A 21,958-nucleotide genomic window follows, 5' to 3' on the forward strand; every position below is an offset into this window, starting at 1 on the left:
GAGTTGGTGGGAGAGAGCTGAATCCCACCCCACCCCAGGGGCTTCTAAAGTGCCCTGCAATGCCCAGATGGACTCATGTGAATCCAAACCTGAACCATGGGTAAACAAGCTCTCCTCTGGCCCTTTTTCTAGGTGTCCTGTCTAGTTAAGGGATGGGAATGGGGTCTTCCAGGGCGGGACGTTTCCATCTCTCATAGATGACTGTCTTCTGATGAAACAAGTGGCAACGCTGAAATCAGTGTCTCTGCGTGGTTTAGAGAGGGACAAGAGGTCATTATTTTTGCCTACCTCAGTGAACATTTCCCAGGAGGAGGGAGCCCAGGGGAGAGAGAACATCAGGCCTTCAGCTGGGCCTCTGCTCCTGAGCGGGGCCAGGCTGCGGGGACCGAGGGAGCTGCTGGCAACCGGGCAGCACAGCCCCGAGACAGCTGTGGGCAGGAGCAGCTCCTCTGCCAAGAGCAGCGGGGCTCCGGGCACTGCCTGCTGCTGCTGACGGGAGATGAGGCGAGAGGGAGAGAAGCGAGAGGCAGTGTGGAGTGGGAGGACGGCTGAGTGCTCCTTGTGGGGGAAATCTGCACAGCCCTTTGCATGGTAAGTCTCTGGCTGCAGGGCAACACTGCCGAGGTTCCTGGAGGGGTCTTCTGCACCCACCCCATCCCATGACTGGAAGATTCTGATGCATTGAGTGACTCCTGGCAGGACAGAAGTCTCCCATCCTTCTCCCATCGATAGGGCCCTATGGGGGTCCCGGGTGCTAAGAGCTCTAGCTCATGCAGAGGACATGTCCAAAAGGTCTTTTCAGAGGCAGGTGAAAGAAAGGCTGAGTGAAAGGGAAGGAGCTTTCCTTCTAGTAAAAGCTAGTTAGTCCCAATAAAACTAGAAAACTCAGATCCTAATTTTGGCATGGAGTGAAAAAGGAAACGTTCTTCTGGTTTGTCAAGGAACTAGGACTCCCAAACCTTCACTCTCGGAGATCGCTATGTCTGTGAGAAACTTCAGCAAACCCTTTTGATCCCACCTCAGCCTGCAGGCAGCACCAGCAGCACCTTTATTGCCTCATGAGGGTTTTTCTGACCTGCTCCTTGGGACCTGTGAGCACGGAGCTACCGCTGCCCAGTGCCCTGTCCTGGCAGGTTTCTGTAGGGCAGAAGTGAGTGTGCAGAGGGTGGGATGGGGTCTGTGAGCACCATCAAGGAAAAGACATTGGGAGAGAGATCAAGAGCTCTCAGCAGAGACAGCTCCGGGCATCAGAGACGGGTAGGGAATAAGAGGGAACTGCAAACAGAGTCGTCATGGGAGGATGGATTTGAGTACATCTTAATCAGTCCCTGCAAGGCAGACAGCTTGCTCCGAGCCAGCCCGCCATGTCTCCTCTCCCACCCAGCAGAGCCTCTGCCCTCACAGCTGTGGAGTCCAGGGCATGAGCCACCTGCTCTGCAGCAAGACCTGCAGCAGAGGAGAGGGGCCTCTCTCCTGCCACGGGCCCGTTTTGTGCTGCCCAACAAAGGGGCTGAGAGCGCTTGTCCTGCAATGTCACTGTCTTTGGGGTAGCATGCCCACCTGAGGAGGTGAAGGCTTTCCCGAGTGCCCATCTGCCCCTCTCTCCTTGCCTCCCGTGGCAGCAGGATTGTGGTGTTACTCCTTGTTTCCCCTCCTCTCCGTGCTGCCCTTGTTCTTCTCTCGGGCTCCCTGGGGGTGGTGGGTTTTCAGCTGTAGCTCAGACACCTGCCCGGAGAGTTGTGCCACGGAGGTCTCTGCTTGGGAGTGAGGTGTCCGCAGCCCCCTTGTGACCGGTGCAGCTCCAGGACATGCAGTGGGTGGGGAGGGGAGTGGAGCTGACTGTCCCAGAAGGAGAGCCCATCTGCAGTCCTAACAGTCCTTGGACCATTTCCCTGTGGTGTCCTGGCAGGCTTGGGGCTGCCCTCCAGAAGGGCACCGCTGCCTCATACCACCATCTCTGTGCTGTGTGAGGGAGGGGTGAAGAGTCTTCAGAGATGCTGGGCGTATGGAGATGGTGTTGGGAAGCTGTATGTGGGCAGCTGAAAAGAGCCGTGTGTGTGCTTGGCTAGAAGGGGAGCGTGGAGACGTCGCTCTGGTGCCCTGAGGAAGGGAGAGAAGGTTGGAGACGTGCACTTGGGACCTGGGCTCATCTGCTCTCAGCAGGGGCTGGATACTTTCTCCGGCAACAGATGAGAGTGACCATCCTGCAGCTCAAAGAGCTGCGAGCACAGGACAGCTGAGAACAAGACTAGTAGACAGTCAAGCTGTCCTCCCTCGGCACCCAGGGACAGGAAATTGTTTTTTTCTCAGGAGTCCCAGCAGAAATGCTGAGAATTTCTGCCTTTGAGGAAGACTGCCCAGGGGGCACAGGGGCATCTCACAGACAATAAACATTAGGAAGAAATCCCTAAAGCTCTGCTCCTCAACCCTCATTCTTCAGAACAGGTGGTGAAGATGCTGAAAAGCCCTTCCACCTGCCCAGTGGCTTTCACCTGACAGACCTTGTGACTGTCAGAGCTAGTCAGCCCCACTCCCATGTCCCCACTGCCCTACAGCAGGATGGACAGACTGCCCTGGAGCCCATGGGCAGAGCTCCCTGCTCCTCACAGCACACTCAGCCAGTGCGCAGTAGACCTCAGTCAAGGGTGATGCGCCCAGATGCTCTCCGTAAAGAGAGAAGCAGTACAAGGGCTTGGATGATGAATTGGAACATTTGGGGTTTCTTTTCAAAAGTCTCTCCTAATTTCTTCATGTCTCTTCCTCTTTGGACAGTCCCCCAAACACGGAGAGAGCATGATGTCCAACAGCAGCTCCCTCAACGAGTTCCTCCTCCTGGCATTCACAGACACACGGGAGCTGCAGCTCTTGCACTTCGCGCTCTTCCTGGGCATCTACCTGGCTGCCCTGCTGGGCAACAGCTTCATCATCACCGCCATAGCCTGTGACCACCGCCTCCACACCCCCATGGACTTCTTCCTCTTTAATCTCTCCCTCCTCGATGTAGGCTCCATCTCCACCACTGTCCCCACATCCATGGCCAATTCCCTCACAAACACCACGACCATCTCCTACTCGGGATGTGCTGCCCAGGTCTTCTGGGTTGTCTTCTTGTTTGGAGGAGAGTTTTCTCTTCTCACTGTCATGGCCTATGACCGCTACGTTGCCATCTGCAGACCCCTGCACTACGGGACCCTCCTGAGCAGCAGAGCTTGTGTCCAAATGGCAGCAGCTGCCTGGGGCAGCGGTTTTCCCAATGCTCTCCTGCACACTGCCAACACCTTTTCCATACCTCTCTGCCAAGGCAATGCTGTGGGGCACTTCTTCTGTGAGATCCCCCACATCCTCAAGCTCTCCTGCTCACACTCCTACCTCCGGGAAGTTGGGGTGGTTGTGATTACTGCCTGTTTAATCTTGGGGTGTTTCATTTTCATTGTGCTCTCGTATGTACAGATCTTCAAAGCTGTGCTGAGGATCCCCTCGGAGCAGGGCCGGCACAAAGCCTTCTCCATGTGCCTCCCTCACCTGGCCGTGGTCTCCCTCTTTGTCAGCACTGTCCTGTTTGCCTACTTGAAGCTCCCTTCCATCTCCTCCCCCTCCCTGGATGTGGTGGTGGCTGTTCTGTACGCGGTGGTGCCTCCAGCAGTGAACCCCCTCATCTACAGCCTGAGGAACAAGGAGCTCAAGGATGCTCTGAAGAAACTCATTCAATGGGTACAATGTGGGCACCAATAACTGTCCCATGTGCTTCATCATCTCATCATTCCCAGGGGGTTTTTGGTCAAGGCTATGAATTGCTCATTTCGCTCTCTCTTACTTTTCTGTATTATGTTCATTTTGAAAGGAAAATGTTTGGGTTCATCCTGCTTCTCCTCTTTTTCTCCTCTCCTGAATCGGACTGAGAGACCATGGTGAAGCAGGAAGCCAGGTGTCTCCCTTCCTCCGCAGAGATGGGGGAACCTCAGAGCCCGCTAGTCTGAGCTCCCTCAGGTGCCCCCAGTGCAATGAGGGGAGTTTCCCTTTGCAGGGTCTCTTTTGGCACTGACACCAAGGGCGCTCAGGGGCACACAGTCAGGCTCGGACAAGTACAGACAGGGTGAGACTGTGGGTCCCGCGTGCCTTAGGAGAGCTCAGCTCCCCTGGCCACAGGCAGGGTGGGATCTCACAGCCCTCTCCTGCAAGGGTGGCAGCCAGCTGTCCCCGCGGGCTCCTCCCTTCCCTCTGCAGCACTCCAATGCTCGCAGGGGAGCAGGAGTGGAGGGGAAGAGGGTCTGGATGCTGGCTGTGGGGACAGACCCTGTGCTCCTCACAACCTTCCCATCACAGCCACAGTGGGCATTTCCTGGCTGCAGCCTTGCATGGCAGCTGCAGCTTTCCTGGAGACACATCCACCAACAGCAGCAGGACTTTAGTATTTCCCTAATAAAAGGGGATCTCCTGTGTGACACACCTGAAGTCTGGCCTTTCTTCACAAGATGGAGTCCCAAATACTCCCAAGGGAGTGCACCACTAAAGGGCCCACTGCTGTGCTGGGGAACTCCATGGGAGCCGGGGGGTGAGCTCAGAGTCCCCGTGTGATCTGTTAGGGACCAAAGACTGAATTTGGGGCTCAGTTCTCGGTGTCCAGTGCCTGCAGAGATGGGGAATGGTCTCTGAATTGCCTGCCTGGGGCAGTCCCTCAGGTGACAGTGCTGATGAGAGATGCCCGTCCATCTGGAGGGGCATCGGAGCCCTCAGGAGAGCTCAGGGGATCTCCAGCAGGGGATCTCCTTTCCCCTGACCTGGGGAAAGGCTCTTTGGGCAGCAGGGACGTTGCAGGAGCAAAGCAGGGCAGCAGTCCGCGATGGAAAAGGAGAAGGAGCATCAGGTTCCTGGGGGCACCAGCTCGGGGCAGGCGGCTCTGTCGCTGGGGCAGCAGGAGTTGCAGAGGAACTGCAGGGCCAGGGCTGTCGTGCTGTGCTGGGCAGCGGGGTGGGCATGGAGGGGCTGCAGCCGAACCACCACAGCACCCTGCCCAGCACCGAGGAGACCCATAGACACTTTCTGCAGAGCTTTCTTGAGAGACATGGCAGGGTCTCAGATTTGCAAATGTTTCCATTTTTGCTAATTTCCAGGAGTTTTTACTCTCTTGCCTGCCCTCCTGGATGGAGGAGGGAAGGCAGGAGGGAGGTTAGCAGTGGTGGAGAGAGGGCGGGAGGGAGGGAAGGCAGGAGGGAGGGGAAGCAGGAGGGAGGGGAGGCAGGAGGAGGGAGGCAGCGGCGGAGGGCGGGTGGGAGGGGAGGCTGCCCATGATGACCTCAGAGGGCGGTCTGGGGGGTTTCCCAGGAGGGGGTTGCCATACAGCCTGGGAGAGAGAACCCCTGTGGCTTAGTCCCCACCCCAAGCCTGAACCCTCCCGGCACACCCGCGCAGGAGCGCTGGTGAGCCCAGAGAGCCAGCTCACTTGGTCACCCGGGCAAGCTGCTGTGGCATTACCCACCTCCTCCTCTACCAGGCTCTTGCGTGTCATGTCCTCTGGGGCAGGGCTCAAGCAGTTCTGGGCAGTACAACCTGCTGAGGTCTTGCTAGTGGTGGCTCCTCCTTCAGCAGAGCTAGCTCTGCTCAGACTTGCTGAGGGCGCAGTCCATGCCCTTGCCCAGGTGGCTTAGGAAGGTATTGAGCAGTGTCAGAGCCAGGAGGGCCCCCCGAGGAACGCTGCTTGTGAGCTACTGCTCGTTGGAGTTTGAGGCATGAAGCAGCAGCCTTGGAGCTTGGCACGCTGGCCAGTGTGCACACAGCTGGTGGTGCCTCTGCCCAGTGCAGGTCTTGCCAGCTCGTCAGCCCCTTGGCTCTTGGCTCCCAGCTGCTCAGGCCAGCATCTTCTCAGGCGCTCTGTGTCCAGCTGGTGCTTGGGCTCTTCCTTGTCACTTGGGTCCTCCTCAGGGCAGTGGGGTCTCCAGGGAGAGCAGGGCTGCCGTGACTGCCTCGGTCCCCATGCTGCCTTTGCCCTGTCCCCCACTTAAAGATGGTAAATGTTATATACCCTTCAGAAATGAGGGCATACTTTGGAGAAAGCACAGCAACATGACCAGGGAGGGTCTGGGCACTCCAGGGGTGAGTCCAGGTCACAAGGTCAGGCCAGCTTACTCAGGGTTTTATCCAGCCTGGTCTTGAAGGCCTCCAAGGATGGAGATGGCACTACCTCACTGCACCACCTGATCCAATGCTTGAGTGACCTCCTGCTGAAAAAGTTCCTCTCTCCTAGGCCCACTGGCTCTTGCCTTCCCACCATGCACCACTGTGTGGGAGCCTGACTTTGTCTCCTTGACAACCTCCCTGTGGTTACTGGAAGGCTGCTGTTAGGTCCTCCCAAAGCCGTCTCTTCTTCAGGCTGAAAAAAGCACATTTCCCTCAGCCTCTCCTCCACAGGACCTGGGCCTCAGAGCCTGACCACCTTGGTGGTCCTCAGCTGAACTCCTCACCCTTTGCTAATGCTTTCTTTTATTGGGGGGCGGGGGGGGCCCAAATCTGAATGCAGTCTTCTAGCTAGGCTCTAATGAGTGCGAGTGGAGGGGGACCATCACTCGCCTGGATCTCCTGGCTGCGCTACTGTGTTCAGGCAGCCCAGGATGCTGTTGCCTTTCATCGCTGCCAGGGCACACTGCTGGCTCACGTTCAGTTGGTGTGCATGAAGATGCCAGGTCCTTTGCAGCAGAGCTGCTCCCCAGCCAGCCAGTCCCCAGCCTGAACCCTCTGCAGGGGGTCCTTCCTGCCCAGCTGCAGGACTTTGCCTTTGTCCTGGTGCAACTTCTCTCACTTGGGAGTCACTTTGCAAAGGTCTAGTGTGTTTCTGCCCAAGAAAGGGGAATTATGGAGGATCATTCCCAGGCAGGGGAGGCCAGTGCGGATTGTCCCCTTCCAACAAGGGAGAGCAAAGGAGATGAGATACGGAGCATGGAGCTGCTCCCTGGGCATCTCCCAGGATGCTGCACAGCAGGACTGTCTTGTGATCCCCCGTGGACAAATGTCTCTTTCCAGAGGAGCCTCTTGGCAGGTACTGCAGATGATGTGCAGCTTCCAGGGGCTCCTGAAAGTCTCTCCGTCAGCTTGAGCCCGGGTTCCATTCCCCCCAGCCCCCGCTCTGCTGCAGAGTGTCTGGGTTGGTTAAAGAAGTAGCAGGGTCACTGTATGACGTGGCCAACAGCTCCAGATCTTGTTCCCAGTGAGAGGTTTTACTGCCAGGCTTCCCTGAGTGCAACACTTCCATCAGATGGAGGCATGTGCTGCTGGTTTTCCAGCTCTCAGGAGCAAGAAGAGTGGGTATGGAAATGAAGGAATTTTTAGGAAATGAAGGTTGTGGGATCCAAAGCGTAGATGTGTGAAAGAGGAGAAAAGCTTCAGCATGTCGATGTTTCATGTCCCTTGCAAATAAATCCACTCCAGGCAGCTCAGCCTCACTGAAGATCCTGGCTCGGATGATGGAGGAAGATGAGATCCGTCAGTACTTAACAGTGGACTGGCCATCCCAGATGTTCACAACCTGCCATAGGCTGGCGGGATCCAGGAGCAGTGACTGTACATGGAGATGTTGTGAAAAGAATTTGTCTGAGGTTAACACATCACTTCTCTGGAACCGGGAGACAGGGGCAGTGTCAGGGTGCAGTACTCTCCGACCAGGTTCCTTTAGCTATTCCACGCGTAGGGAGAGGGCAATGTTTAAGATCAAAGTTTATTCTGAGGGACTTGGATGTTACATGGGATTTTTGGTTTAGCAGAGTGATTCAGCAATATACTGGAATCACAACTCCAGTGTCTACACTTGACAAACTCTAGCAATTGCAATACACAGTTCAGTCACGATACCAATGTGATTGCCAATACCGGTCTCAAATGTGCTCACCGTCATGATGCTGGGCATCCCCAGTCGCCAGGAAGGAATCACGTGGGTTGATGCCAGCTCAAGCCCGTTGCTCTCTCCAGAATTCCTTAGTTAGTTGTTGAGGTTTTATGCTCTGTGTTGGGCTGAGCCACATACACACTTCCCCCATGCTGGGCTGGCTAATCTCAGGGAGACCTTCCCATTGCTTTGAACAACTGGAGAAACATTCACACCAGGCCCAACTAACGGGTATGGCTGCTTATCTAACACAAAGGTCACCCTCTGGCCCCCTTTGTGTGGAGATAAAGTCAGTCTTCTGTGCAACAGCAAGGATTAACAAGCCCATCCTACACTGTTGCTGAGCTTCCTGGGGCACCTGGCCCTCTGAGCCTTCTCCCATTGTAGGGGTTGTTGGTCAGTCACACACCCCTTCCCACTGAAAGCAACCCTTTTCCTGCACCCCCACACACCCCCCTACCACTTCTGCCTCCCCTCCCTGCACTCATGCAGCCTTCCCAAAAGCACCTCCCTCCTGCCTGCCGCAGCCACTCAGACAGCAAGCTGCCGTGGGCTTGGCAGCTCCTCCGTGCGGGAGAGACACCCAGCAGTGCCCACTCCTCAAACACCTCCTGTATCCCACCAGCACCATCCCCTTTCTCTGCCTTCCAAATCCAGGCCCCCCAAATCAACCACAGCCCCTCCAGCACCAACAGGCAGCCTCCAACAGGAGGTGGCCCAGCTGAGACTTCAGCCAGCCCCTCCAGGCCCTTGTCCGGCTCTGTGCCTCCTCCTTAGCAGAGGAGAAAGGCCAGGGATAAAAGGCTGGCACCTGCCCTGGCTGGTGGCAAAGGCCAGAGAGGCATGCCTGCCTCTGCCTTGGCCGGCACCTGGGCCTTTGAGAGCCTGTGATCCATGCACCCTGGGGACATCATCAGCATAGTGCCTGTTCCTGTCATCTGGGGAGTGAGAAGAGATTCAGGGGAAGGAGTTCTGGAAGGTTGTAAAAGGGCAGGGACGTGCGTCGAGATCTTGGTGTGATGTACGTGCCGTTAATGCAGCCTGCTGGAATGTAGGCGGGATGGCCTTTGCCTAAAGGCAGAGGTGGGATTCAGTTGTTTGGGCAGAGGTAGGGAACCATGGGTAAACGAGCTCTCCTCTGGCCCTTTTTCTAGGTGTCCTGCCTAGTTAAGGGATGGGAATGGGGTCTTCCAGGGTAGGACGTTTCCATCTCTCATAGATGACTGTCTTCTGATGAAACAAGTGGCAACGCTGAAATCAGTGTCTCTGCGTGGTTTAGAGAGGGACAAGAGGTCATTATTTTTGCCTACCTCAGTGAACATTTCCCAGGAGGAGGGAGCCCAGGGGAGAGAGAACATCAGGCCTTCAGCTGGGCCTCTGCTCCTGAGCGGGGCCAGGCTGCGGGGACCGAGGGAGCTGCTGGCAACCGGGCAGCACGGCCCCGAGACAGCTGTGGGCAGCAGCAGCTCCTCTGCCAAGAGCAGCGGGGCTCCGGGCACTGCCTGCTGCTGCTGACGGGAGATGAGGCGAGAGGGAGAGAAGTGAGAGGCAGTGTGGAGTGGGAGGACGGCTGAGTGCTCCTTGTGGGGGAAATCTGCACAGCCCTTTGCATGGTAAGTCTCTGGCTGCAGGGCAACGCTGCCGAGGTTTCTGGAGGGGTCTTCTGCACCCACCCCATCCCATGACTGGAAGATTCTGATGCATTGAGTGACTCCTGGCAGGACAGAAGTCTCCCATCCTTCTCCCATCGAGAGGGCCCTATGGGGGTCCGGGGTGCTAACAGCTCTAGCTCATGCAGAGGACATGTCCAAAAGGTCTTTTCAGAGGCAGGTGAAAGAAAGGCTGATTGAAAGGGAAGGAGCTTTCCTTCTAGTAAAAGCTAGTTAGTCCCAATAAAACTAGAAAACTCAGATCCTAATTTTGGCATGGAGTGAAAAAGGAAACGTTCTTCTGGTTTGTCAAGGAACTTGGACTCCCAAACCTTCACTCTCGGAGATTGCTAGGTCTGTGAGAAACTTCAGCAAACCCTTTTGATCCCACCTCAGCCTGCAGGCAGCACCAGCAGCACCTTTATTGCCTCATGAGGGTTTTTCTGACCTGCTCCTTGGGACCTGTGAGCACAGAGCTACCGCTGCCCAGTGCCCTGCCCTGGCAGGTTTCTGTAGGGCAGAAGTGAGTGTGCAGAGGGTGGGATGGGGTCTGTGAGCACCATCAAGGAAAAGACATTGGGAGAGAGCAAGAGCTCCCAGCAGAGGCAGCTCCAGGCAGCAGAGATGGGCAGGGAATGCGAGAGAACTGCTAACAGAAACACCACAGGAGGATGGATTTGGGCAAGTGTTGATGAGTCCCTGCAAGGCAGACAGCTTGCTCCGAGCCAGGCCCCCATGTCTCCTCTCCCACCCAGCAGAGCCTCTGCCCTCACAGCTGTGGAGTCCAGGGCATGAGCCACCTGCTCTGCAGGCAGACCTGCAGCAGAGGAGAGGGGCATCTCTCCTGCCACGGGCCCGTTTTGTGCTGCCCGACAAAGGGGCTGAGAGCGCTTGTCCTGCAATGTCACTGTCTTTGGGGTAGCATGCCCACCTGAGGAGGTGAAGGCTTTCCCGAGTGCCCATCTGTCCGTCTCTCCTTGCCTCCCGTGGCAGCAGGATCGTGGTGTTGCTCCTTGTTTCCCCTCCTCTCCGTGCTGCCCTTGTTCTTCTCTCGGGCTCCCTGGGGGTGGTGGGTTTTCAGCTGCAGCTCAGACACCTGCCCGGAGAGTTGTGCCACGGAGGTCTCTGCTTGGGAGTGAGGTGTCCGCAGCCCCCTTCTGACCGGTGCAGCTCCAGGACATGCAGTGGGTGGGGAGGGGAATGGAGCTGACTGTCCCAGAAGGAGAGCCCATCTGCAGTCCTAACAGTCCTTGCATCATTTCCCTGTGGTGTCGTGGCAGGCTTGGGGCTGCCCTCCAGAAGGGCACCGCTGCCTCCTACCACCATCTCCGTGCTGTGTGAGGGAGGGGTGAAGAGTCTTCAGAGATGCTGGGCGTATGGAGATGGTGTTGGGAAGCTGTATGTGGGCAGCTGAAAAGAGCCCTGTGTGTGCTTGGCTGGAAGGGGGAGCGTGGAGACGTCGCTCTGGTGCCCTGAGGAAGGGAGAGAAGGTTGGAGACGTGCACTTGGGACCTGGGCTCGTCTGCTCTCAGCAGGGGCTGGATACTTTCTCCGGCAACAGATGAGAGTGACCATCCTGCAGCTCAAAGAGCTGCGAGCACAGGACAGCTGAGAACAAGACTAGTAGACAGTCAAGCTGTCCTCCCTCGGCACCCAGGGACAGGAAATTGGTCTTTCTCAGGAGTCCCAGCAGAAACGCTGAGACTTTCTGCCTTTTGAGGAAGACTGCCCAGGGGGCACAGGGGTATCTCACAGACAATAAACATTAGGAAGAAATCCCTAAAGCTCTGTTCCTCAACCCTCATTCTTCAGAAGTGGTGGTGAAGATGCTGAAATATTCCTTCCACCTGCCCAGTGGCTTTCACCTGACAGACCTTGTGACTGTCAGAGCTAGTCAGCCCCACTCCCATGTCCCCACTGCCCTACAGCAGGATGGACAGACTGCCCTGGAGCCCATGGGCAGAGCTCCCTGCTCCTCACAGTATGCCCAGCCAGTGTGCAGTAGACCTCAGGCAAGGGTGATGCGCCCAGATGCTCTCCGTAAAGAGAGAAGCAGTACAAGGGCTTGGATGATGAATTGGAACATTTGGGGTTTTTTTGAAAAGTCTCTCCTAATTTCTTCATGTCTCTTCCTCTTTGGACAGTCCCCCAAACACGGAGAGAGCATGATGTCCAACAGCAGCTCCCTCAACGAGTTCCTCCTCCTGGCATTCACAGACACACGGCAGCTGCAGCTCTTGCACTTCGCACTCTTCCTGGGCATCTACTTGGCTGCCCTCCTGGCCAACGGCCTCATCATCACCACCATAGCCTGCCACCACCGCCTCCACACCCCCATGGACTTCTTCCTCTTTAATCTCTCCCTCCTCGACGTGGCCTCCATCTCCACCACTGTCCCCACATCCATGGCCAATTCCCTCACAAACACCACGACCATCTCCTACTCGGGATGTGCTGCCCAGGTCTTAATTTTTGCCATTTTCATTTTGGCTGAGTATTCCCTTCTCACTGTCATGGCTTATGACCGCTACGTTGCCATCTGCAGACCCCTGCACTACGGGACCCTCCTGAGCAGCAGAGCTTGTGTCCAAATGGCAGCAGCTGCCTGGGGCAGCAGCTTTCTCAATGCTCTCCTGCACACTGCCAACACCTTTTCCATACCTCTCTGCCAAGGCAATGCTGTGGGGCACTTCTTCTGTGAGATCCCCCACATCCTCAAGCTCTCCTGCTCACACTCCCACCTCCGGGAAGTTGGGGTGGTTGTGATTACAACCTGTTTAATCTTGGGGTGTTTTGTTTTCATTGTGCTGTCCTACGTGCAGATCTTCAAAGCTGTGCTGAGGATCCCCTCAGAGCAGGGCCGACACAAAGCCTTCTCCATGTGCCTCCCTCACCTGGCCGTGGTCTCCCTCTTTGTCAGCACTGTCCTGTTTGCCTACCTGAAGCCTCCCTCCCTCTCCTCCCCCTCCCTGGATCTGGTGGTGGCTGTTCTGTACGCAGTGGTGCCTGCAGCAGTGAACCCCCTCATCTACAGCCTGAGGAACAAGGAGCTCAAGGATGCCCTGAGGAAAGTGATTCAGTGGGTACAATGTGGGCACCAATAACCATCCCATGTGCACCCACTCATCATTCACAGGGCGTTTGGCATCAGGGCTCTGTGTTGTTCTTTTCTTGTTTGTCTTCCTTTTCTGATACATTCCCACTAAAAGAAAAAATGTTTGGTTTGTGCCACTTCTCAGGAATCTGAGCCAGAGACCATGGTGAAGCAGGAAGCCGGGTGTCTCTCTTCCTCTGCAGAGATGGGGGAACCTCAGAGCCCGCTAGTCTGAGCTCCCTCGGATGCCCCCAGTGCAATGAGGGGAGTTTCCCTTTGCAGGGTCTCTTTTGGCACTGACACCAAGGGCGTTCAGGGGCACACAGCCAGGCTCGGACAAGTACAGACAGGGTGAGACTGTGGGTCCCGCGTCCCTTAGGCTCTTGGAAAAGGAGAAGGAGCATCAGGTTCCTGGGGCCCCAGCTCGGGGCAGGCGGCTCTGTCGCTGGGGCAGCAGGAGCTGCGGAGGGGCTGCAGGGCCAGGGCTGTTGTGCTGTGCTGGGCAGCAGGGTGGGCATGGAGGGGCTGCAGCCGAACCACCACAGCGCCCTGCCCAGCACCCAGGAGACCCATAGACACTTTCTGCAGAGGTTTCTTAAGAGACATGGCAGGGTCTCAGATTTGCAAATGTTTCCGCTTTTGCTAATTTCCAGGAGTTTTTACACTCTTGCCTGCCCTCCTGGAAGGAGGAGGGAAGGCAGGAGGGAGGTTAGCAGCGGTGGAGAGAGGGCGGGAGGGAGGGAAGGCAGGAGGGAGGGGAGGCAGGAGGAGGGAGGCAGCGGCGGAGGGCGGGTGGGAGGGGAGGCTGCCCATGATGACCTCAGAGGGCAGTTTGGGGGGGGTTTCCCAGGAGGGGGTTGCCATGCAGCAGGGCTAAAGACATCAGCCAGGTGACCTTGCTGGCCTTGGAAGACATCCACCCCACTCTGCCCCTGACCATCCGGCCACAGCCTGTGCTGCTGCTGCTGCTGCTTGCGATGCGGCCGTGCCAGGGACAGACCTTTCCATTGGTTGTTGATAAGGCTCAAGCAGTTCTTGGCGGCACAGCCTGCGGAGGTCTTGCTAGTGGTGGCTCCTCCTTCAGCAGAGCTAGCTCTGCTCAGACTTGCTGAGGGCACAGTCCATGCCCATGCCCAGGTGGCTTAGGAAGGTATTGAGCAGTGTCAGAGCCAGGAGGGCCCCCCGAGGAACGCTGCTTGTGAGCTACTGCTCGTTGGAGTTTGAGGCATGAAGCAGCAGCCTTGGAGCTTGGCACGCTGGCCAGTGTGCACACAGCTGGTGGTGCCTCTGCCCAGTGCAGGTCTTGCCAGCTCGTCAGCCCCTTGGCTCTTGGCTCCCAGCTGCTCAGGCCAGCATCTTCTCAGGCGCTCTTTGTCCGGCTGGTGCTTGGGCTCTTCCTTGTCACTTGGGTCCTCCTCAGGGCAGTGGGGTCTCCAGGGAGAGCAGGGCTGCCGTGACTGCCTCGGTCCCCATGCTGCCTTTGCCCTGTCCCCCACTTAAAGATGGTAAATGTTATATACCCTTCAGAAATGAGGGCATACTTTGGAGAAAGCCCAGCAACATGACCAGGGAGGGTCTGGGCACTCCAGGGGTGAGTCCAGGTCACAAGGTCAGGTCAGCTTACTCAGGGTTTTATCCAGCCTGGTCTTGAAGGCCTCCAAGGATGGAGATGGCACAACCTCACTGCACCACCTGATCCAATGCTTGAGTGACCTCCTGCTGAAAAAGTTCCTCTCTCCTAGGCCCACTGGCTCTTGCCTTCCCACCATGCACCACTGTGTGGGAGCCTGACTTTGTCTCCTTGACGACCTCCCTGTGGTTACTGGAAGGCTGCTGTTAGGTCCTCCCAAAGCCGTCTCTTCTTCAGGCTGAAAAAAAGGCATTTCCCTCAGCCTCTCCTCCACAGGGCCTGGGCCTCAGAGCCTGACCACCTTGGTGGTCCTCAGCTGAACTCCTCACCCTTTGCTAATGCTTTCTTTTATTGGGGGGCGGGGATGGAGCGCCCAAATCTGAATGCAGTCTTCTAGCTAGGCTCTAATGAGTGCTGAGTGGAGGGGGACCATCACTCGCCTGGATCTCCTGGCTGCGCTACTGTGTTCAGGCAGCCCAGGATGCTGCTGCCTTTCATCGCTGCCAGGGCACACTGCTGGCTCACGTTCAGTTGGTGTGCATGGAGATGCCAGGTCCTTTGCAGCAGAGCTGCTCCCCAGCCAGCCAGTCCCCAGCCTGCACCGTCTGCAGGGGGTCCTTCCTGCCCAGCTGCAGGACTTTGCCTTTGTCCTGGTGCAACTTCTCTCACTCGGGAGTCACTTTGCAAAGGTCTAGTGCGTTTCTGCCCAAGGAAGGGGAATTATGGAGGATCATTCCCAGGCAGGGGAGGCCAGTGCGGATTGTCCCCTTCCAACAAGGGAGAGCAAAGGAGATGAGATACGGAGCTGCTCCCTGGGCTTCTCCCAGGATGCTGCACAGCAGGACTGTCTTGTGATCCCCCGTGGGCAAATGCTCAGTCTCTTTCCAGAGGAGCATCTTGGCAGGTACTGCAGATGATGTGCAGTTTCCAGTGGCTCCTGAAAGTCTCTCGCCAGCTCTGCTGCAGAGTGTCTGGGTTGGTTAAAGAAGTAGCAGGGTCACTGTATGATGTGACCAACACTCCAGATGGGCAGTGTCCAGGGTGAGTAGCAGGTACTGCAGTATGTACAGCTGGTGGAGTCTAGAGAGCGACCCGGCTCTCCTCATGGTGAACTCCTCCTTTGGGTCAGCTGAACTGCTCTGCAGGCTCCATGGAAATGCATGGCTCCATGGAAAGGTTCTGATGGCCCAAGAATATGGTGTAGGTTCAGGTGGCCAAGGGAACCTGCCCCACCACCCGTCTGGCCCACAGCTGAGGCTCAGGCAGGATGTGGGGAGGGTCTCAGAATTGCTCCATCACAGCTGGCAGACACCCACACACATGACTTGGACCAAGCCTGGAACCTCAGCCATCACCGGGGGTTTGGGTGTGAGCTGCTGACTCCCCTCTCCATCCCTAGTGCTTGTCGTGGCAGCTCAGGCAAGGCCTTGCATGCAGGCAGCTCTTTTGGGCACCCCAAAACTGAGGCCAGAGGAAGCCCACCTCCGGTGGGTTTGGGGCATGCCTGGGAGGGAGCTGAATCCCCCTCCCGACCAAGGCCTTCTGAGCGGAGATCAAACACCTGCATTTCCTCCTCTGAATCACTGCCCCACGCAGGGGTAATGACCCCCTCTCGGCCACTCTCTGCGTCTCCTGGCCAGCAATGGGACAGGAAGAGCAGGAGGCAGAGGGGAGCAGGTCCAGCCCTCTCCACCTCTGTCGCCTGAGGGGATCAAGCACCCTGCTGAAATCAGTGTCTCTCCACAGCGCCGAGAGGGACTGCAGGGGATTATTGCAGCTGCCAGAGCCTTTCCCAGAGGGGAGCCTGCTGCCCCTCAGGAGCTGCCAGCCTTGGAGACCCAGGACAATCTCCAGGGAGCCCAGGGGGCAGAGAAAGTCACGCCTTTGGCTGGGCCTCTGCTCCTGAGCGGGGCCAGGCTCCGGGGACCGAGGGAGCTGGTGGCACCGTGGCAGCAGTGCCCATGTGCCCAGCTGTGTGCAGGAGCAGCTCCTCTGCCAAGAGCAGCAGGGCTCCGGGCACTGCCTGCTGCTGCTGACGGGAGATGAGGCGAGAGGGAGAGAAGTGAGAGGCAGTGTGGAGTGGGAGGAGAGAGGAGAGCTCCTTGTGGGGGGAATCTGCACAGCCCTTTGCATGCTAAGTCTCTGGCTGCAGGGCAATGCTGCCGAGGTTCCTGGAGGGGTCTTCTGCACCCACCCCATCCCATGACTGATAGGGATTTTAAGGATCACTCTTGCAGCTTCTGCATTGTGGAGGAGGAGGAGGAGGAGGAGATGCTTCAGAGCAGGATGTCCTGCCACACCGTCAGAGGCACAGGGCATCCTGCTGCCTTCTCCCAGGGACGCAGCTGGGGTGTGAAGCTGGGCTCTGCACCCAGGTCTGCCCAGGTTCATCAGTCAGAGTGGTGTCCCTGCACCCCAGGGTGCTGTGTGTCTGGGGCACTGACTGCCGCCTACGTGGGTCAGCACGCAGCCTGCCCGGGGAGCTCCCCACGGCGCTGCAGGGAGAAGCTCTGGGTGAGAGGGGTTTCCCCCAGCAGGGCAGGTCCATTCTCCTGTCGAGAGGGTGCTGCGTGGAGCAGGGCTGCCCACAGCTCCAGCTCTCCAGGAGGACCTTTTGAGAGTGGGGTTTTCAAGAGGGCTCGCCTCTGCATGGTGGGAGTGGAAATGCAGCAGTCAGGTTGAGGCAAGAAACTAAGCCTGGTCACCACCACGCTGAGGGGTGACTAGGTTTGCAAGGAACCACAGAAATTGCCCACACAAGCCCTCAGCCTGCAGACAGCACCCACTTCACCTTGCCATCACTGTTCTCGGCCAGCCCCAGCATGCAGACGCTATCCCCCCAGCAAGCCCCCTGCAGCTTTCCTCTCCCACCCGGCAGAGGAAGGGGGAATGAGCTGACTCAGGAGATGCCACCTTTAAGACCCTTCACCCTCCCGGGGGGGTGTGCTGCTGAGTTGTGTGCTGCCCTCCAGAAGGGCCCAGCTCTTGTGCTTGCTGAATGTCCCACACAGAAGCCACAGAGGGGTGCTAAGGAGATGGAAGTGCTGCTGGGGGTGGCAGTATGTGGGCAGCTGCAAAAGCATAGTGGAGATGTGGAGACCAGTGTGCTGGCTGTGTCCTAGGGCACAGGGAGAGCTGGTGCCTCTCAGGGCTCACTAGTCTTCACCCTGGGAGCCACGGAAAGGCTGCCTAGTCCAGCCCTGCAGAGCAGACAAAGAAGCAAACAGTCCCCCCAGCACGGAAGCTGTTGCTTTTGTGCTCCAAATGCCTCCAAACTGCATGTGAAGATGCTCAACAGACTTCCTACACTCCAGCAGCACCGACCCCTCTGCAGCCTGCAGGCACACGTCCCGGCTCCTCATGGCTCACGCAGCCAGCCCAAGCTGGAGCTGCAGACAGGGAGCTGAGTGAAGGTCCTGCCGAGGAGAAAAGCAGTCTGTGTGTGTGTGTGTGTGTGTGTGTGTGTGAGTGTGTGTGTGTGTGTGTGTGTGTGCGTGTGTGTGTTGGGGGGTGTGTGTGAGAAAGGGAAAGAGCTGTGAACAGAGGAGTCTCTCCTGACTTGTCCCTGTCTTTTCCTCCTGGCACAGTCCCACGGGCCTGCAGGGAACAACATGTCCAACAGCAGCTCCCTCAACGAGTTCCTCCTCCTGGCATTCGCGGACACGCGGCAGCTGCAGCTCTTGCACTTCGCACTCTTCCTGGGCATCTACTTGGCTGCCCTCCTGGCCAACGGCCTCATCATCACCACCATAGCCTGCCACCACCGCCTCCACACCCCCATGGACTTCTTCCTCTTTAATCTCTCCCTCCTCGACGTGGCCTCCATCTCCACCACTGTCCCCACATCCATGGCCAATTCCCTCACAAACACCACGACCATCTCCTACTCGGGATGTGCTGCCCAGGTCTTAAGTTTTGCCATTTTCATTTTGGCTGAGTATTCCCTTCTCACTGTCATGGCTTATGACCGCTACGTTGCCATCTGCAGACCCCTGCACTACGGGACCCTCCTGAGCAGCAGAGCTTGTGTCCAAATGGCAGCAGCTGCCTGGGGCAGCAGCTTTCTCAACGCTCTCCTGCACACTGCCAACACCTTTTCCATACCTCTCTGCCAAGGCAATGCTGTGGGGCACTTCTTCTGTGAGATCCCCCACATCCTCAAGCTCTCCTGCTCACACTCCTACCTCCAGGAAGTTGGGGTTGTTGTGATTACAACCTGTTTAATCTTGGGGTGTTTCATGTTCATTGTGCTGTCCTACGTGCAGATCTTCAGAGCTGTGCTGAGGATCCCCTCAGAGCAGGGCCGACACAAAGCCTTCTCCATGTGCCTCCCTCACCTGGCCGTGGTCTCCCTCTTTGTCAGCACTGGCATGTGTGCCTACCTGAAACCTCCCTCCCTCTCCTCCCCCTCCCTGGATCTGGTGGTGGCTGTTCTGTATGCGGTGGTGCCTCCAGCAGTGAACCCCCTCATCTACAGCCTGAGGAACAAGGAGCTCAAGGATGCCCTGAGGAAAGTGATTCAGTGGGTACAATGTGGGCACCAATAACCATCCCATGTGCACCCACTCATCATTCACAGGGCGTTTGGCATCAGGGCTCTCTGTTGTTCTTTTCTTGTTTGTCTTCCTTTTCTGATACATTCTCATTAAAAGAAAAAATGTTTGGTTTGTGCCACTTCTCAGGAATCTGAGCCAGAGACCATGGTGAAGCAGGAAGCCAGGTGTCTCTCTTCCTCTGCAGAGATGGGGGAACCTCAGAGCCCGCTAGTCTGAGCTCCCTCGGATGCCCCCAGTGCAATGAGGGGAGTTTCCCTTTGCAGGGTCTCTTTTGGCACTGACACCAAGGGCGCTCAGGGGCACACAGCCAGGCTCGGACAAGTACAGACAGGGTGAGACTGTGGGTCCCGCGTCCCTTAGGCTCTTGGAAAAGGAGAAGGAGCATCAGGTTCCTGGGGCCCCAGCTCGGGGCAGGCGGCTCTGTCGCTGGGGCAGCAGGAGCTGCGGAGGGGCTGCAGGGCCAGGGCTGTCGTGCTGTGCTGGGCAGCGGGGTGGGCATCCAGGGGCTGCAGCCGAACCACCACAGCGCCCTGCCCACCACCCAGGAGACCCATAGACACTTTCTGCAGAGCTTTCTTAAGAGACATGGCAGGGTCTCAGATTTGCAAATGTTTCCGCTTTTGCTAATTTCCAGGAGTTTTTACACTCTTGCCTGCCCTCCTGGATGGAGGAGGGAAGGCAGGAGGGAGGTTAGCAGCGGTGGAGAGAGGGCGGGAGGGAGGGAAGGCAGGAGGGAGGGGAGGCAGGAGGAGGGAGGCAGCGGCGGAGGGCGGGTGGGAGGGGAGGCTGCCCATGATGACCTCAGAGGGCAGTTTGGGGGGGTTTCCCAGGAGGGGGTTGCCATGCAGCAGGGCTAAAGACATCAGCCAGGTGACCTTGCTGGCCTTGGAAGACATCCACCCCACTCTGCCCCTGACCATCCGGCCACAGCCTGTGCTGCTGCTGCTGCTGCTTGCGATGCGGCCGTGCCAGGGACAGACCTTTCCATTGGTTGTTGATAAGGCTCAAGCAGTTCTGGGCGGCACAGCCTGCGGAGGTCTTGCTAGTGGTGGCTCCTCCTTCCGCAGAGCTAGCTCTCCTCAGACTTGCTGAGGGCGCAGTCCATGCCCATGCCCAGGTGGCTTTGGAAGGTATTGAGCAGTGTCAGAGCCAGGAGGGCCCCCCGAGGAACGCTGCTTGTGAGCTACTGCTCGTTGGAGTTTGAGGCATGAAGCAGCAGCCTTGGAGCTTGGCACGCTGGCCAGTGTGCACACAGCTGGTGGTGCCTCTGCCCAGTGCAGGTCTTGCCAGCTCGTCAGCCCCTTGGCTCTTGGCTCCCAGCTGCTCAGGCCAGCATCTTCTCAGGCGCTCTTTGTCCGGCTGGTGCTTGGGCTCTTCCTTGTCACTTGGGTCCTCCTCAGGGCAGTGGGGTCTCCAGGGAGAGCAGGGCTGCCGTGACTGCCTCGGTCCCCATGCTGCCTTTGCCCTGTCCCCCACTTAAAGATGGTAAATGTTATACCCTTCAGAAATGAGGGCATACTTTGGAGAAAGCCCAGCAACATGACCAGGGAGGGGCTGGGCACTCCAGGGGTGAGTCCAGGTCACAAGGTCAGGCCAGCTTACTCAGGGTTTTATCCAGCCTGGTCTTGAAGGCCTCCAAGGATGGAGATGGCACTACCTCACTGCACCACCTGATCCAATGCTTGAGTGACCTCCTGCTGAAAAAGTTCCTCTCTCCTAGGCCCACTGGCTCTTGCCTTCCCACCATGCACCACTGTGTGGGAGCCTGACTTTGTCTCCTTGACAACCTCCCTGTGGTTACTGGAAGGCTGCTGTTAGGTCCTCCCAAAGCCGTCTCTTCTTCAGGCTGAAAAAAACGCATTTCCCTCAGCCTCTCCTCCACAGGGCCTGTGCCTCAGAGCCTGACCACCTTGGTGGTCCTCAGCTGAACTCCTCACCGTTTGCTAATGCTTTCTTTTATTGGGGGGCGGAGGGGGCCCAAATCTGAATGCAGTCTTCTAGCTAGGGTCTAATGAGTGCTGAGTGGAGGGGGACCATCACTCGCCTGGATCTCCTGGCTGCGCTACTGTGTTCAGGCAGCCCAGGATGCTGCTGCCTTTCATCGCTGCCAGGGCACACTGCTGGTTCACGTTCAGTTGGTGTGCATGAAGATGCCAGGTCCTTTGCAGCAGAGCTGCTCCCCAGCCAGCCAGTCCCCAGCCTGAACCCTCTGCAGGGGGTCCTTCCTGCCCAGCTGCAGGACTTTGCCTTTGTCCTGGTGCAACTTCTCTCACTTGGGAGTCACTTTGCAAAGGTCTAGTGTGTTTCTGCCCAAGAAAGGGGAATTATGGAGGATCATTCCCAGGCAGGGGAGGCCAGTGCGGATTGTCCCCTTCCAACAAGGGAGAGCAAAGGAGATGAGATACGGAGCATGGAGCTGCTCCCTGGGCATCTCCCAGGATGCTGCACAGCAGGACTGTCTTGTGATCCCCCGTGGACAAATGTCTCTTTCCAGAGGAGCCTCTTGGCAGGTACTGCAGATGATGTGCAGCTTCCAGGGGCTCCTGAAAGTCTCTCCGTCAGCTTGAGCCCGGGTTCCATTCCCCCCAGCCCCCGCTCTGCTGCAGAGTGTCTGGGTTGGTTAAAGAAGTAGCAGGGTCACTGTATGACGTGGCCAACAGCTCCAGATCTTGTTCCCAGTGAGAGGTTTTACTGCCAGGCTTCCCTGAGTGCAACACTTCCATCAGATGGAGGCATGTGCTGCTGGTTTTCCAGCTCTCAGGAGCAAGAAGGCTGAGTATGGAAATGAAGGAATTTGAGGAAATGAAGGTTTTGGGAGCCAAAGCGTAGATGTGTGAAAGAGGAGAAAAGCTTCAGCATGTCGATGTTTCATGTCCCTTGCAAATAAATCCACTCCAGGCAGCTCAGCCACATTGAAGATCCTGGCTCGGATGATGGAGGAAGATGAGATCCGTCAGTACTTAACAGTGGACTGGCCATCCCAGATGTTCACAACCTGCCATAGGCTGGCGGGATCCAGGAGCAGTGACTGTACATGGAGATGTTGTGAAAAGAATTTGTCTGAGGTTAACACATCACTTCTCTGGAACCGGGAGACAGGGGCAGTGTCAGGGTGCAGTACTCTCCGACCAGGTTCCTTTAGCTATTCCACGCGTA

The 21,958-nt window shown here is 57.2% G+C and overlaps 2 protein-coding genes across 2 annotated transcripts; both read left to right on the top strand.

Moving 5' to 3' along the window:
- The first annotated feature begins 2,796 nt into the window (after positions 1 to 2,796).
- On the top strand, positions 2,797 to 3,732 carry LOC138065209 (olfactory receptor 14C36-like). The gene has a single exon (XM_068929423.1). The coding sequence runs from the start codon at positions 2,797 to 2,799 to the stop codon at positions 3,730 to 3,732; it is 936 nt and encodes a 311-aa protein (XP_068785524.1).
- A 14,125-nt stretch (positions 3,733 to 17,857) lies between these two features.
- Positions 17,858 to 21,484, top strand: LOC138065210 (olfactory receptor 14C36-like). Its single transcript, XM_068929425.1, has 2 exons — positions 17,858 to 18,748; positions 21,392 to 21,484. The coding sequence occupies exons 1-2, from the start codon at positions 17,858 to 17,860 to the stop codon at positions 21,482 to 21,484; spliced, it is 984 nt and encodes a 327-aa protein (XP_068785526.1).
- The last annotated feature ends 474 nt before the right edge of the window (positions 21,485 to 21,958 follow it).

This window comes from Struthio camelus, unplaced genomic scaffold, assembly GCF_040807025.1.
Source record: "Struthio camelus isolate bStrCam1 unplaced genomic scaffold, bStrCam1.hap1 HAP1_SCAFFOLD_48, whole genome shotgun sequence".
NCBI lineage: Eukaryota > Metazoa > Chordata > Aves > Struthioniformes > Struthionidae > Struthio > Struthio camelus.